Here is a 13,122-nt window from a genome sequence, read left to right as displayed (position 1 = left end):
TGAGCACTACTCTGTACTTGAAAAGTGGAGTAGAAATCGAATGAATGAATGAATGCATGAATGAAATGCCATGCCTGTGTATGTTCTAGAACATTCCTGCCAATACAGTAAGGTGTTTAACTCACAAACTCTGTGTTTTCTCAAAAGATACATTATGGACCTTTTATTTTACCATATCACATTGCACACATTGTTTAGGATATCACACCTTTTCCTGCACCATTTGCTCACGAGAAGAAGATATTGGTAGGTTCCAGGGATATAGGGAAGTAACAAAAACAATGGTTTAAAATGTTTAAACAAAAAGTTATGTCTTGATGCACAGAGAGGAGCAAGAATAGAACGTAGGATTTCTTCAGGTGGGAAGGTTATCTCTCTGTTCTAAGCTATCTCACCACCCGAGATTTACACATATCCCGAACAAATTGCAATGAAGGCAAGCTAAGCGTTGATATTCTGCACCTTCAAGGATTCTTCTCAGGCAAAGAAACTTCCTGAAACTGCAGAGCCTCCTATCTGGGGGGGGGGGGGGGGGAGCACTGAAGCATTTGGCCCATCTGCACCCCCCATCATATTTTGTTGCAGGGCTCCAAATTCAAGAAATTATGCAGGAAATTATTCAGGAACTATTTACTTGTGCTTTTTGGTGGGGGAATGAGGATGCAGATATTAGTCCCATCCCTAAACATTCTCACATGCACTGGTTTCACCAGTGCTCTTCCTATGCTGACCAGAAAAGTCTGAAGGAGGTGTCAGCTGAATGTACATAGATGCCAAGAAGAACCTTACACTGCTAACCCTTCCGTCAGAGAGGCATCTAAGGTCATTCGACCAAACATGTCTGCAGTCCCTTTCAGATCTTACAAATTAATAAGGAAAGGCTTGGAAGTGGAACTGACAAAAGAGGGAGCCTTGCAGGTAGGGCACACTCATTGTTTACCCTGTTTAGCTAGGAGATGGCAGCCTCCAGCAGCCGCTGCCATCGTGGCTGCAGATTCTGAAAGAGTTGGGGGAGAGCAAGGGAAGGTATCAAAGAGGAGGGAAAGGAGACAATGGAATAGCAGTGACAGAGAGAAAGAGCAGCGATGTTAAAAAAAATTCACTTCCCCTGACCCTTCACAGACTATCAGAGGGCATGCTTAATGGACAGCTGACCAGGCTACAAGGGGTCATTTGCTGTTTGCTAAATGGCACATCATTCCGCTGTCTGACCTCAACAGACCCTTTGTGGCCTGATCCATCCCACACCCAGTTGGGACAGGCCTTTAGATACATTCATGGAGTCTGTCAGCTTGATGGTTATATATAACCCCCCAGACTCAGAGGAAGTACATCAGTGAACATTAGTTGCTGGTAAGCAAAAATAGTAGCATGCTATTGCCTCTAAGCTGTGGACTAAATTCACGTTCGGTGTGTTCCAGCATGGTTCCTGTCATAGCTTTCTTTTCATTTTATACACGAAACGAAACATATACATGTTATACCCCAACTTTACACACTGTGTGCAAGTTAACTTTCCATACAGATATTCCCTTGTCAATGCCATGTTAGCTGTTGTCTAAAACACACAAATGGGTTTCCTTCTACCATGAGGGAAAGTGAGGTAATCACATCAGGCAAAAAATGCTAAGGGTATCAGTACCCCCCCAATAGTTCTTTACCACTGTGGAAGGGCAGACCTGTGTGTCCCCCCATTACCAAGGCTTGAAAAATTTTAGAATGTCTCACCAGTCAAAAATTTCACCAGTCAGCATGACCAGACTATAGCCTTCCAATTTATATTAACAAATTTAAACTAGGCACTTGTTCACTTTTATTTCTATGTAACAATGCGTGAGGTAAAGGTAAAGGTTCCCCTTGACATTTAGTCCAGTCGTGTCTGACTCTAGGGTGCAGTGCTCATCCGTTTCCAAGCCGTAGAGCCAGTGTTTGTCCATAGACAGTTTCCGTGGTCACGTGGCCAGCACTAGACACAGAACACCGTTACCTTCCCACCAAGGTGGTACCTATTATCTACTCACATTTTTACATGCTTCCGAACTGCTACGTTGGCAGGAGCTGGGATAAGTGACAGGAGCTCAATCTTATGACTGCTTGATCTTCTAACCTTGCAGCACAGAGGCTTCTGCAGTTTAACCCACAGCACCACCACGTACAATGTGTACAAACCCAAAATAAATGGTATTACATACATGGTATTCGCCTATGTCTTCTTAGCAGAAAATGCCCTGCTGTCATAGTTGTTGCATTTGTGTCCTTGAACATGCCTGGTAGTTTTAGCACTGAAGTACCATTTATCGATGGCTTTAGTAGGGTTAAACTGTGGTAGTGGAGGTCCATTTAGACTCACCATCATAAGGTCATCTAAGCTTTCAGTCACTAAACACGATCTGAATTTATTTTTGATCAGATTCATCTGGCTGAAACCCTTTTCACAACTAACTGTAGAAACTGGTAGGACAGAGGCAACTTTAAGGAGCTTCAAAAGAACAGACAACCTACACCCATGGCGGTTCATTGCCTTTCCCAGGAAATCCACTGATTGACAGACCTTTTGCACATATTTTGAATTCATACCATTCATCCAGAGCTTTCTGAATTATGTTTTCTTTGCCCTTGTGTTGCAAAAGGTCTTTGTAACGAGATACAAGTACAGTTAATTCCTTTTTACCAAAACTTTCCAAGGACAATTCTGGCCATGTGAAAGTATCAAATATTGACATAGATGTTAATATGCCATCTGTAGCACCATTCAAAAAGTGCATCTTTATGTCAGCCATTCCCATCTCAATAATTTATTTTCTTTTCCTGCCTTCCACTGCAATTCCCAGAAGCCTTCACCACCAGCTGTGCTGGTTCCCAATCTAGAGTCCCCCCAGATGTTCTTGGACTACAGTTCCCAGACGTCTTCACCAGCAGTTGGCCAGCAGAAGAACCAGTCCAAGGACACCTGGGAGACCCAAGATTGGGAATCACTGATTTATACCCTCAGATTTGGGTTGCTTTATTACCTGCATGCCTGTGGGGCCATGAAGCTTGTATTCCGAGTGCCTTTCTTTTGAATGTCTCTAGCAAAAAATAAATCTGAAAGCAAAAGCACCCAGCCTCTTAAGGAGCCACGGTTCCCTCCCACCCCAGGATGTGTCCTCATTTGGTTGAAATTGGGAGCAGAGAATTTCCATACAGTGGACCCTCTACTTAAGGAATTAATCCGTATTGGAATGGTGGCTGCAAGTCGAAAAGTCTGTAAGTCGAATCTCCATTGACCTACAATGCACTGAAAACTGATTAATCCCATAACCAGTGGTTTTTATTCTATTTTTATTCCATTTTGGTTTTTTTCTGGTCTGTAAGTCGATTCTCTGGCTGCAAGTCAAATCTAAATTTTGCAGCCAGAGAAGTCTGTAACTCGAAAAGTCTGTAAGTCAAGCCATCTGTAAGTCAAGGGTCCACTGTATTATCCAGTGTACAAGGCAGCCTTAACCTCACCTGTCCGTCACAGCTGGGCAGTGAGTCATCAGCCAATGGTGTGACGGAGGGTGGAACTGAAGGGGAAGAGCTGGTATAAAAAGGGGGGTGAAGAGTGTGTGTTGAGATTGAGTCAGAACTAGATAGTGAGTGAGAGAGATCTGGAGAGATCTAGTGTGAGAGTTTGTTAGAGGCCTGCGTGCCTGAGTGTCAGTGAAGGAAAGTCTATGTGTTTAATTAAAATAAGAAAGTGATTTCCATCTTGATTATCTTCATGTGATTTTCATATTTTATTTTGTAATCAATAAACCAAGTTTTATTTTTGAAAGAAATCCTTGTCCTTTTTATTTAAAGGAAAGGTTGGTGGCAGCAAGAGTGTGTGGTAGCGTGGTGACCATTCTGAGAAGTCCGAGAGGGCAGTGACGTCAGAGTGGGCCACAGCCACGTAACATCCAGCATGGGACTACTCTACATTCTCCTGCTGAGCTATATCTCTATGTGATGCTCGAACTCTCTTCTTGTGAGAAGAGCACAGTTTTCCTTTTGCAATGGGAGGGGGGAGAGGAGAATTGCAGGATTAGAGAGAGAGAGAGAGACACAGGTGGAGGGGAAGGAGGCAGGGAGAGAGGGAGCTGTGGCTCGTCGAGCAGCATTTTTCACTCGTCACAGACGAGTGGACGAGTGCATTTTTCAAACCTTGCCCATTACCTATTCTGTATCCCTTAGTCTGTTGTCCTCAGATGCAGTGTATCTTGTCCTCTGCACCAAATTTAACTGTTAGTTCAGATCATTTTTGTATAGGGAATGGGGGAGCAGTTTTCCGCTAACAGTAAAATGTCTTGGGTCAGCACAGAATACATAGCATATGAAAGCAGCACAAGTCACAACTTACGGACTTCTTCAACAACATCTGGATCACATTCTGTGTATTTATCTAATTCTGCCTTCAGGTGGGCTTTCTTCTGTTGAAGAGCGGCAAGTTCTTTTGTTAATGCAGCACGTTCTGCCTAGGTTGTTTATTTTTGGAAAATCCAAAGTTAATCACAAAAAGTAACGATTACAATGTAAGGTAATTGTTCTATTCTACCTTCTTTCCCCCCTACAAATGCAAATAAAATATTTGTACTTGTGGCAATGATTGCACAGGACAGATTTTACATCAATATTTATCTGAATTCTATGGGAAAAGCGTTCAGTACTCTTGCCTTTGCGGCAGTTTGCGGACGTCAACACACTTTTCCCAATATTATGGTGGTGGAAACACTAGCAACTTTGGAACAGCATCCCAGCAACACCATGGTTTTGTTAAACGGGAGAGAAGTAGCCAGCCCTCAATATGAATATTTATCTTTATCAGCAATTGCAGAAAGATATAGGGAAAAGGATTTTTTTTCTTTTCCTTTCTTTTTTTAAGGAACATCAACTCTTAATCCAGCAGTGCATAAACTGCAGGTCCTTTGCAGTGTGGAATCCCTATACTCACCCCACCTCGTTCCCTCTGCCAATGTTGGAGGCCTTTGTGACCATAGCATTAACAGTGGCACAAACCTGGCAATGCTGGTCAGGATCATTAGAAGGGAGAGAATACTGCCTCTTCCTCTATCCCTCAGATTGCTTTTAATGAACTTTACCCTCAAGTGAAACTAAAGCAGTCTCTGTCTCCACAATGCATATGTTTGCACACATGCTAATATATGTATATATGCAAAACTCCATGCAGGTATGCAGATTGCCTGCTCAGTTGATATCGGCTGCTGCCATCAAACATGAAAATATTGTGTCCGTTTGCTTTTAGGCAAATACACACACCAATAGCTGCTGCCCTCCAAAAAACAGATATAGTAGGTCCCCCACATCTGCTGGGAATTGGTTCCATGCCCTTCTGTGGATACTGAAAACCATGGATAATAGCAAACTAGATAGATAGATAGACAGACAGACAGACAGACAGATAGCATGGTAAAAGAAAAAATGCAAGAAAAAATTATTTCACATGTATTACTGGAACTGAACACTAGAGGGCACTGGAGAACATGCTATGTATTCTTTACTAGTACTGTATATAGAATGGTATCTGGCTCCTTCGAGTGCTTGGTTCTGGTAATATATATATTTCTTCCTGGATTTTTCCTTTTGATATTTTTAATATTTTCAGACCGTGGATAAGTGAATCAGTAGATATTGATCCCATAGATAGGGGGGAGGTTTACTGTACTATTGCCAGTATAGAACTCTCTTTCATAGCAGAGAATTCTAGATGAATTATCCTTCCTACTGGCAAGGAGGTGTTGTTAAGAAAACCTTTTCAGTATTAATCCCTTAAAGTTTTCGGATTATAATTTCTTCTGGATATTTCTGAATTAAAAAAAAAAACTCACAGTGTCCTGGCGTCCAATTTTTGATTTCTCAATGCTCTCCTCTAAGCTTTTTTTCCTCTGGCAATATTCTGAGAACTGAAGAAAGAAAAGAAACAGCACATGTCTTCATGTATGGATCTGATTTTGACTTCATTTTTTTATTTTTAAGAAATAACATATGGTTAGCTTTAATTAGCCTTAGTCTTTAGTGATAAATCAGGAATGTAATCAACATGCATTTCATAAGAGTTTTCATAAGGCAGAAGATAATAAATTCTTTTAAAGTTTTAAGCTCATTAGTTAGCAAAATAAAGTGCAAAGCCTTCTCTAGCAACATTTCACAATCCCCTTATATTAAGCCCTTAATTTAAGAGCAAAAACAACTAAAGGTCTTATGGTACTTTAAAGACTAACCATTTATTATGGCAATGTCTCTAAGCTATCACAGGTCAAAACATTGTTTTTGCTGCAATACTAGCACCAATAAAACTTTACAAACTGATTTTAAATGGATTCATTTGATGTCCACAAAATATTGAAAGGAAAGGAAAATATATACAGCATAAGCTTAAGAGGTACTTCATGTCTTACAGGAAGATCAGCCTCTGTGCTTCTTTCTAAAAATGTCAGTTAATTTTTTTACCAGAAATTAAAGGAAATATACATATTTACATTTCAGCATCTCTTCATAACTTAATAGGTTATAAATCACTGCAGGTGTGAAATGCAACTTTATACCATTTCTTAGACCCTAGCATGAATGTTTTACCCTGTGATCTCTGTATTTCATCTCATACTTCTGAAAAAGTGGTCACAGAAGGTCCACAAAAGCTTGCATTAAAATATAACAGTCTCTAAGGTGCCACATTTTCGTCTTTAAAAATTTTCCATTTGTTTTTGACTTTCTTGCACAAACTAACACGGCTATCTCTTCCAAACCCTCAGAATTTGTCACAAATAAGTTTACTGACATAAACCATATAGATCCGGGCCAAATTGTTGCAAATAGAAACAGTAAACTTGTTCCTGTGCTACAACACTACAGACTACAAGGGCTCCTCCACAAAAATCTCTGAGCTGTACAGAGATGAGCCCCTTGAAATGGTTGTGGTAGGATGCTCTCACCTGCTTCAGATCACTGCATGTGCAGAAAAACAGGGCTGAGACCATGGATCAAGAATGAAGTTTTGGTGTTACATCCTTTCCATGAGAAGTCTCAGTACTGAATGGTGCTTAGGCATCTTTTTCCCTCCCTTAGCTGAGCATTTCGGATAACTTCCCCCATGGAATTTGCCACTGCAGTCCTTGTGGTGATGAAAACCTGTTTTTGCAATTTCTTCTTTGCAGGCAGAAAGGAGCAGCTCAGTTACTTGCTGCTTTAAGTCATGGCTGACTACACCTTCTCTGTGTTCTTTACATTGATTTCTGATTATTAAAGTGATAAGAAAATAGGAATCACCTTACACTGTCTACCAGTTATCAGGCCACTGGTCCATATAGCTTAGTACGATCTATACCAAGGGTGGGTAACTTGATCTTTCATGTATTTCTGGACTGCAAGTCCTATAATCCCTCATAATTGCTGTCTGGGGCTGTTGGGAGGTGTAGCCTAAAAAACCCTGGAGTGGGGGCATGGTCCATACCGAATCGCTCTTGGTTATTCTGACATGTTTTTCCAGGAGGAGTTGGAAATTAAGCTTGGAAATTTTTGCAGACAAAACATGTTCACTATCACTGAATTAAGATGGCACAGGGAAAAACAACCTTTGGTTGAATGCAAAAGTGATGTTGGAAAAAAAGTTCAGACCATAAAGCTATTGCATTGTTGTACTAGTGATCATACTCTGTACAGTGCATCGCTTGTAGTGTGGAAGAGCCAAAATTAAAAACAGGCTTTGATAGTGTCATCCTCTGCATATGGCAGATTTGCAGTGCAGTCCTGTCTGCAGTTTCATAATCTTTACTAGCCCAGCTCAACAGATGTTTTAGGGAAGAATGTTTAATTAGCTTCATTCTAGATTTTTTAAAATCCACTTTTCCTCTTTCTAAGCAGCAGAGCTCACCTCTTGTAAAGTGAAAGAAAGTTGTCATCAACATATCCTTGTTTTGAGAGAGAATGAGGGGGTTTGATCTGAATGCTCTGTCTTTTCTATAATAAAGCTTCAACTACTCTTTTGCCTTAAACTAAAAGCTTTCCCCCTTTCTTTCTTTTTGAAACAGAAGAGTACACATACAACACCATTGAGAAAAGTCTTTATTGAACAATTTATGATAAGAGAAAAATTTAAGGAAGCTACCAAACAAAGCAAATAGTTTAAGACAAGATCATAGACTCATTGTACAAAACAGACCAGCTTTTCCTAAAGCTAGATGAATCTCTAAGGAAATTACACCAAGTTACAAAGGAGAGGGAGTTGCCATTTAAGCTCCCTTAAAAACCTTGCATATTATAAGATGTTACTCATAAATTTGCAGCCATAGGGAGCTGAGCTGGTGCTCAGCTTTTTTTCTTGAAAATACATTCCAGGATCAGGCATGTTTTCACCCTGTCAGTGCCACTACACTTGGATAAGAGGCATAGCTAGAGGTTTCAAGCTTTCCAAAGGTGGCATGAATGAGAGGCAGAACAGCAGAATAGTTATAATAAAAAGATTGCTAAAAGAAAAAGAAAAAACAAGAGCCTCCATGCTTCATTTTATAGGGAAGCCTACATCAAAATTTCTCACCAAATTTGACTAAATGGTGGGAACAGAAAATAACTCACTGAATAATGACATGCTTAGATACATTAGGGCCCTTGCCCTGGAACTTGATGCTGTGTTAAGGTCCTATTCAAATCGGAGCCTTGTTTTGGCAAGCCCCTTGCTGTGCTTTCTGCTCTTTCTTACGTATATGTTCCTTATATGCCCTTTCTAAAGAGCTAAATATATCGTGAGCAGTACAGTTATTAATTATCTGTAATCAAACGTTATTTATTTAACTTATATGCCGCCCACACTACCCAAAGGTCTCTGGGCAGCTTACGACAATTTAATTACTGTAATTGTTTTTTTGTGTGATTTAAATAATTTCTTCAATAGTAGCTACATTGAGATTGCAACCATTTGGAGGGTGGTTGGAATGTAGGTGTTTGACTGTACATAAAAGTAGCTATTTATATATTGTAGAAGAGGTCTGCCAAGACTGTTTAAAGCTTTGACATGTACTTTTCATTCTGCAAAGCTCTCAGTCTGATAAACCTTTCCAACTAATGAATCGTGATACGATAGTGACTTAAGATATTGTGCTTCTGTTATACTACAATATAGCTTTTTTCTGGGAAAATAATAGTAAGAAATATTGCATACTATGGGGCACAATATTTGGCTGTACAGAGTTTGGTAGTCAGAGTTTATGTAGACTTCGTAAAAAAAACCACAGCACAGAAACAAAGCTTGAGAAAAGAACAGTTATATTTATTAAGAATTCAAGTAAATGTATGGCTGCACACTTATTAATCTCTTCCCAACATACAAGAATCACTGGGAAGTCTGATGGCTATTTCATATATTTATTGAAAAGATTAAAACATGAAGAGAAAGCACCAATATCTAAACAGTTGCCATACATGACTCTATGTCGCTAAGTAGTTTTAATTATCAGTACTGTGTAGTGCACAAAACATAATGCATGGACTATTGGGTGGAGTAGCTATATTGTGTTTCTGAAGCCGCTTGATGTTTTGCTTACATAGTACTATTTGAAGGCTGAGAATGTTTCACAATCTATCATGCATTCTACATTGCTAAGATTCTGTTCTGTTGATTCACTTTCAGCTCTCTCTCTAGCCACATCCCCTTTAATGCTGAAGCCATTCAAAAAGATGTCCTAACACAAGGATATTTTTACAGAGAATTAATGACTGGGATTGAAAGGGCCCTATCAAGTCCAACCCCTGCTCAATGTAGGAATCTAAATCAAAGTATATCAGACAGATGGTTGTCTCATTTTCCATTGAATGCCTCCAATACTGAAGTGCTCACCACTTCCTGAGGTAATTGGTTTCACTGCCATGCTGCTCCGACAGGAAATTTTTACTGATATTCAACCGAAATCTGGCTTTCTGTAATGTGAGCCCATTATTATGTGTCCTGTACTCAGGGGTGAAAGAGAACAGATCCTTCCCCTCCTATGTATAGCAATACCTCAAGTATTTGATGAATGCTACCATATCTTCCCTCAGGCTTCTTTTCTCTAGGGTAGACATGCCCAGTTCTTTCAGTCTTTCCTCATAGGGCTTGGTTTCCAGTCCCCTGGTCATTCTTGTTGCACTTCCTGAACTTGTTTCAGTTTGTCGGTGTCCTTCTTAAACTAATCCAGAACTAGCTACAGTACTCAAGATGAGGCCTAACCAATGTCAAATAGAGGAGAACCATCTGGAGACTATATGTTAATGATGTCTAAAATAGCATTGTCCTTTTTTAGTCACATTGCACTGTTGGCTCATATTCAGCTTTTAATTTACACCAACTCCAAGATTCTTCTTAATCATAGTACAGTGGACCCTCTACTTAAGGAATTAATCCGTATTGGAATGGAGGCTGCAAGTCGAAAAGTCTGTAAGTCGAATCTCCATTGACCTACAATGCACTGAAAACTGATTAATCCCATAACCAGTGGTTTTTATTCTATTTTTATTCCATTTTGGTTTTTTTCTGGTCTGTAAGTCGATTCTCTGGCTGCAAGTTGAATCTAAATTTTGCAGCCAGAGAAGTCTGTAACTGAAAAAGTCTGTAAGTCAAGCCGTCTGTAAGTCAAGGGTCCACTGTATTACTGAACCAAATACAGTGGTGCCTCGACTTACGAACGTCCCTACTTATGTCCATTTTGAATTATGACCAGCTCTGGCTGCAAAATTTTGCTTCTACTTGCGACCGGAGTTTCCACTTACGAACTGAAAAAGGCAGGGGAAAAAGGCAGGAAATTCAAAATTCTAACTGTAGGTGGCGAGGAGGCTGCTTCTATGTAGTTCTTTCGCCCTAGCAGTTAGAGAGTGTGTGATTGGAGGAGCCTGCCTGGTAAGGTATGGCACTGTTTCTGCTTTTAAAAAACTGTTCTGGGTGTTTTTGCAGCATGGTTTTGGGCTGGGGGTTATGTTTCTGTGCTGTGATGGGTCTTGGGGGGGTTGTTTGTTTTTTGGTTCCCCCCCATTTCCAATGGGTCTTGGGGGGTTTGGTTGTTTTTTGGTCCCTCCCATTTCCGATGGGTCTTGGGGGTTTGTTTGTTTGTTTGTTGCTGCTTTGCTTTCCCCCATTTCTTATCTGTCTTGCATGTTTCGCTTGCTTTTTGCAATGCTCTTTCCCCATTTCTGATCTGTCCTGCATGCTTCATTTGCTTTCTGCATTGCTTTTCCCCCCATTTCCGATCTGTGTTGCATATTTCGTTTGCTTTTTGCATTGCTTTCCCCTATTTCCGATCTGCCTTGCATGCTCCGTCTGCTTTTTGCATTGTTTCCCCCCATTTTCATCTGTCTTGCATGCTCTGCTTGCTTTTCTTTTTTTTCTCCCCCTTCGGCCGGAAGGGATTAATCACATTTCTGATGGGTCTTGCAGTGATTTTTTTTTTTGTGGTGATTTTTTTCTTCAGCCAGAACAGATTAAATGCATTTCAAAGGGAAATGGTGCTTCAACTTACGACCATTTCGACTTACACCAATTAAGTTTGTAAGTTGAGGCACCACTGTATCTCCCATCTTGTAACTGTGAATATGAGTTTTTTCTGCCTAGATGTAGAACTTTCCCTATTAAATTTCATTCTGTTGTTCTCAGCCCACTTTTTGAGACTTTCAATACCTTTTTGGACGTTGTTTCTGTCTCCCAGGGCAGTGGTACCCAGCCTTTTTGGGACTGCAGACTCTCTGAGCCTCTGAGGAAGATGGGGCACCCTCCCCCCACCCTCACACGGGTGCTCTTGGGCGCATACATGAAACTGGGAGAGCACGTCCACGCCCGCCAGCACCGGTGTGAGCGCTCCCCCACCACTTTGTGCAGGTGCCTGCCCGCCCACCCCTTCACGCAGGTGCTCGGGTGCATGTGTGAAGGGGTGGGGGAGCGCTACTCCGGCGCTGGCACACACGTGTGGGGAGGGGAGTGTGTGCGGGGGGTCAGGAGTATGTCTCTGTGGCCCGGTCCAACTCAGGCCACGGACCGGCACTGGGGTATTAGCTATTTCATCTAATTTTCTGTCATCAGCAATTTTGGTTCCTTGCACCACTCACCCAAGTCATTAATAAAAATGTTGAAGAGCATCGGGTCCTGAACTGAGCCTTGTGGTACTCCACTTGTTACTTCCTTCTAGATTGAAAAAGAGTAATTAATTGGTAGGCATTTTTGAGTACAGACCTACTCAGCTATTCATGAATTTGTCAAATTAATTCCTTGCAGGCAATGTAGTGGGCAAGGGAGCACCCTTTCTGTATACATGTTGCCACTCCAGCCATCTAAGCACACATGGACACACAGAGTCCATACGATATGTCAAACTTGAAGAAGCAGGAAAAAGGCTTCTTCAAAAACAATTTAAATTTTATAGATTATGAACCGGCTGAGATGCAACAAAGCCACTTTCATAACCTATGTTCAGTGCTCTCCACTACCTCAGTGACAGTCCTGTCCACACACCCATTCCTTCCTTGTCATTATGCCAGATTTAGAACTGCACTCCAGATTAAACCAGAATTTCCCATTATTTCTGAAAAGGTGGTTTGATGTTGGTTTGCTAACCAGGATCAAAACATGATATTGGAACAATTTTTTCCCTGCCCATGGCCCCTAAAAGAGACACACTCATACACAAATAAAATAAAATGTCTCAAAATGTTTCTAGCCAAATCCAACTACAGTAACTTTTTATATATTCTAGCCGGCCTAGATCTAAGCATAGTGGTGTAGATGTCATCAGTGTAGAAGCCCACAAACTCTAATTTCTCTAACTGAAGCCTAATCTACATTGACAATTGCCTCGCAATAAGCTCTGTTCTAAAAGGAATAAATTTCGAAATCGCGTGGTATTTGGGTCGACGTGGGAAAACTTTCACTGTTTTGACAAGCTATGTTGTATCTTGGTTCAGGGGGCTACTCTGGCTTTTAAAATCGTTTCATTTGAGGCTTACCCACCCTGGTGTCCTGCTGGCCACTCACCCCTGCTGCTGGAGGGACGGAGGGAAGGATAAGGCAAAGCTGCTTATCCCTTTAGAAAGCTTGGCTGCTTCTTCCCCTTTAAGACTGCTTCAGCTGTTCCCATTTGTACCCACAGAATA

General features: G+C 41.0%; 1 protein-coding gene across 2 annotated transcripts in view; it reads right to left on the bottom strand.

The window, feature by feature from the left end:
* The window catches only part of MND1 (meiotic nuclear divisions 1), a 45,877-nt gene that overhangs the window by 14,585 nt on the left and 18,170 nt on the right, over positions 1 to 13,122 (bottom strand). For both annotated transcript variants that reach the window (XM_020781426.3, XM_078394785.1), the window contains exons 5-6: positions 5,847 to 5,921; positions 4,361 to 4,475 (exon numbers count right to left, since the gene is read on the bottom strand). In XM_020781426.3, coding sequence (XP_020637085.3) covers positions 4,361 to 4,475; positions 5,847 to 5,921 — 190 coding nt within the window. The remainder of the gene's footprint in view (positions 1 to 4,360; positions 4,476 to 5,846; positions 5,922 to 13,122) is intronic.

This window comes from Pogona vitticeps, chromosome 5 (genome assembly GCF_051106095.1).
Source record: "Pogona vitticeps strain Pit_001003342236 chromosome 5, PviZW2.1, whole genome shotgun sequence".
In the NCBI taxonomy this organism is placed as follows: Eukaryota; Metazoa; Chordata; class Lepidosauria; order Squamata; family Agamidae; genus Pogona; species Pogona vitticeps.
This window is presented reverse-complemented; position numbering and strand designations above follow the sequence as displayed.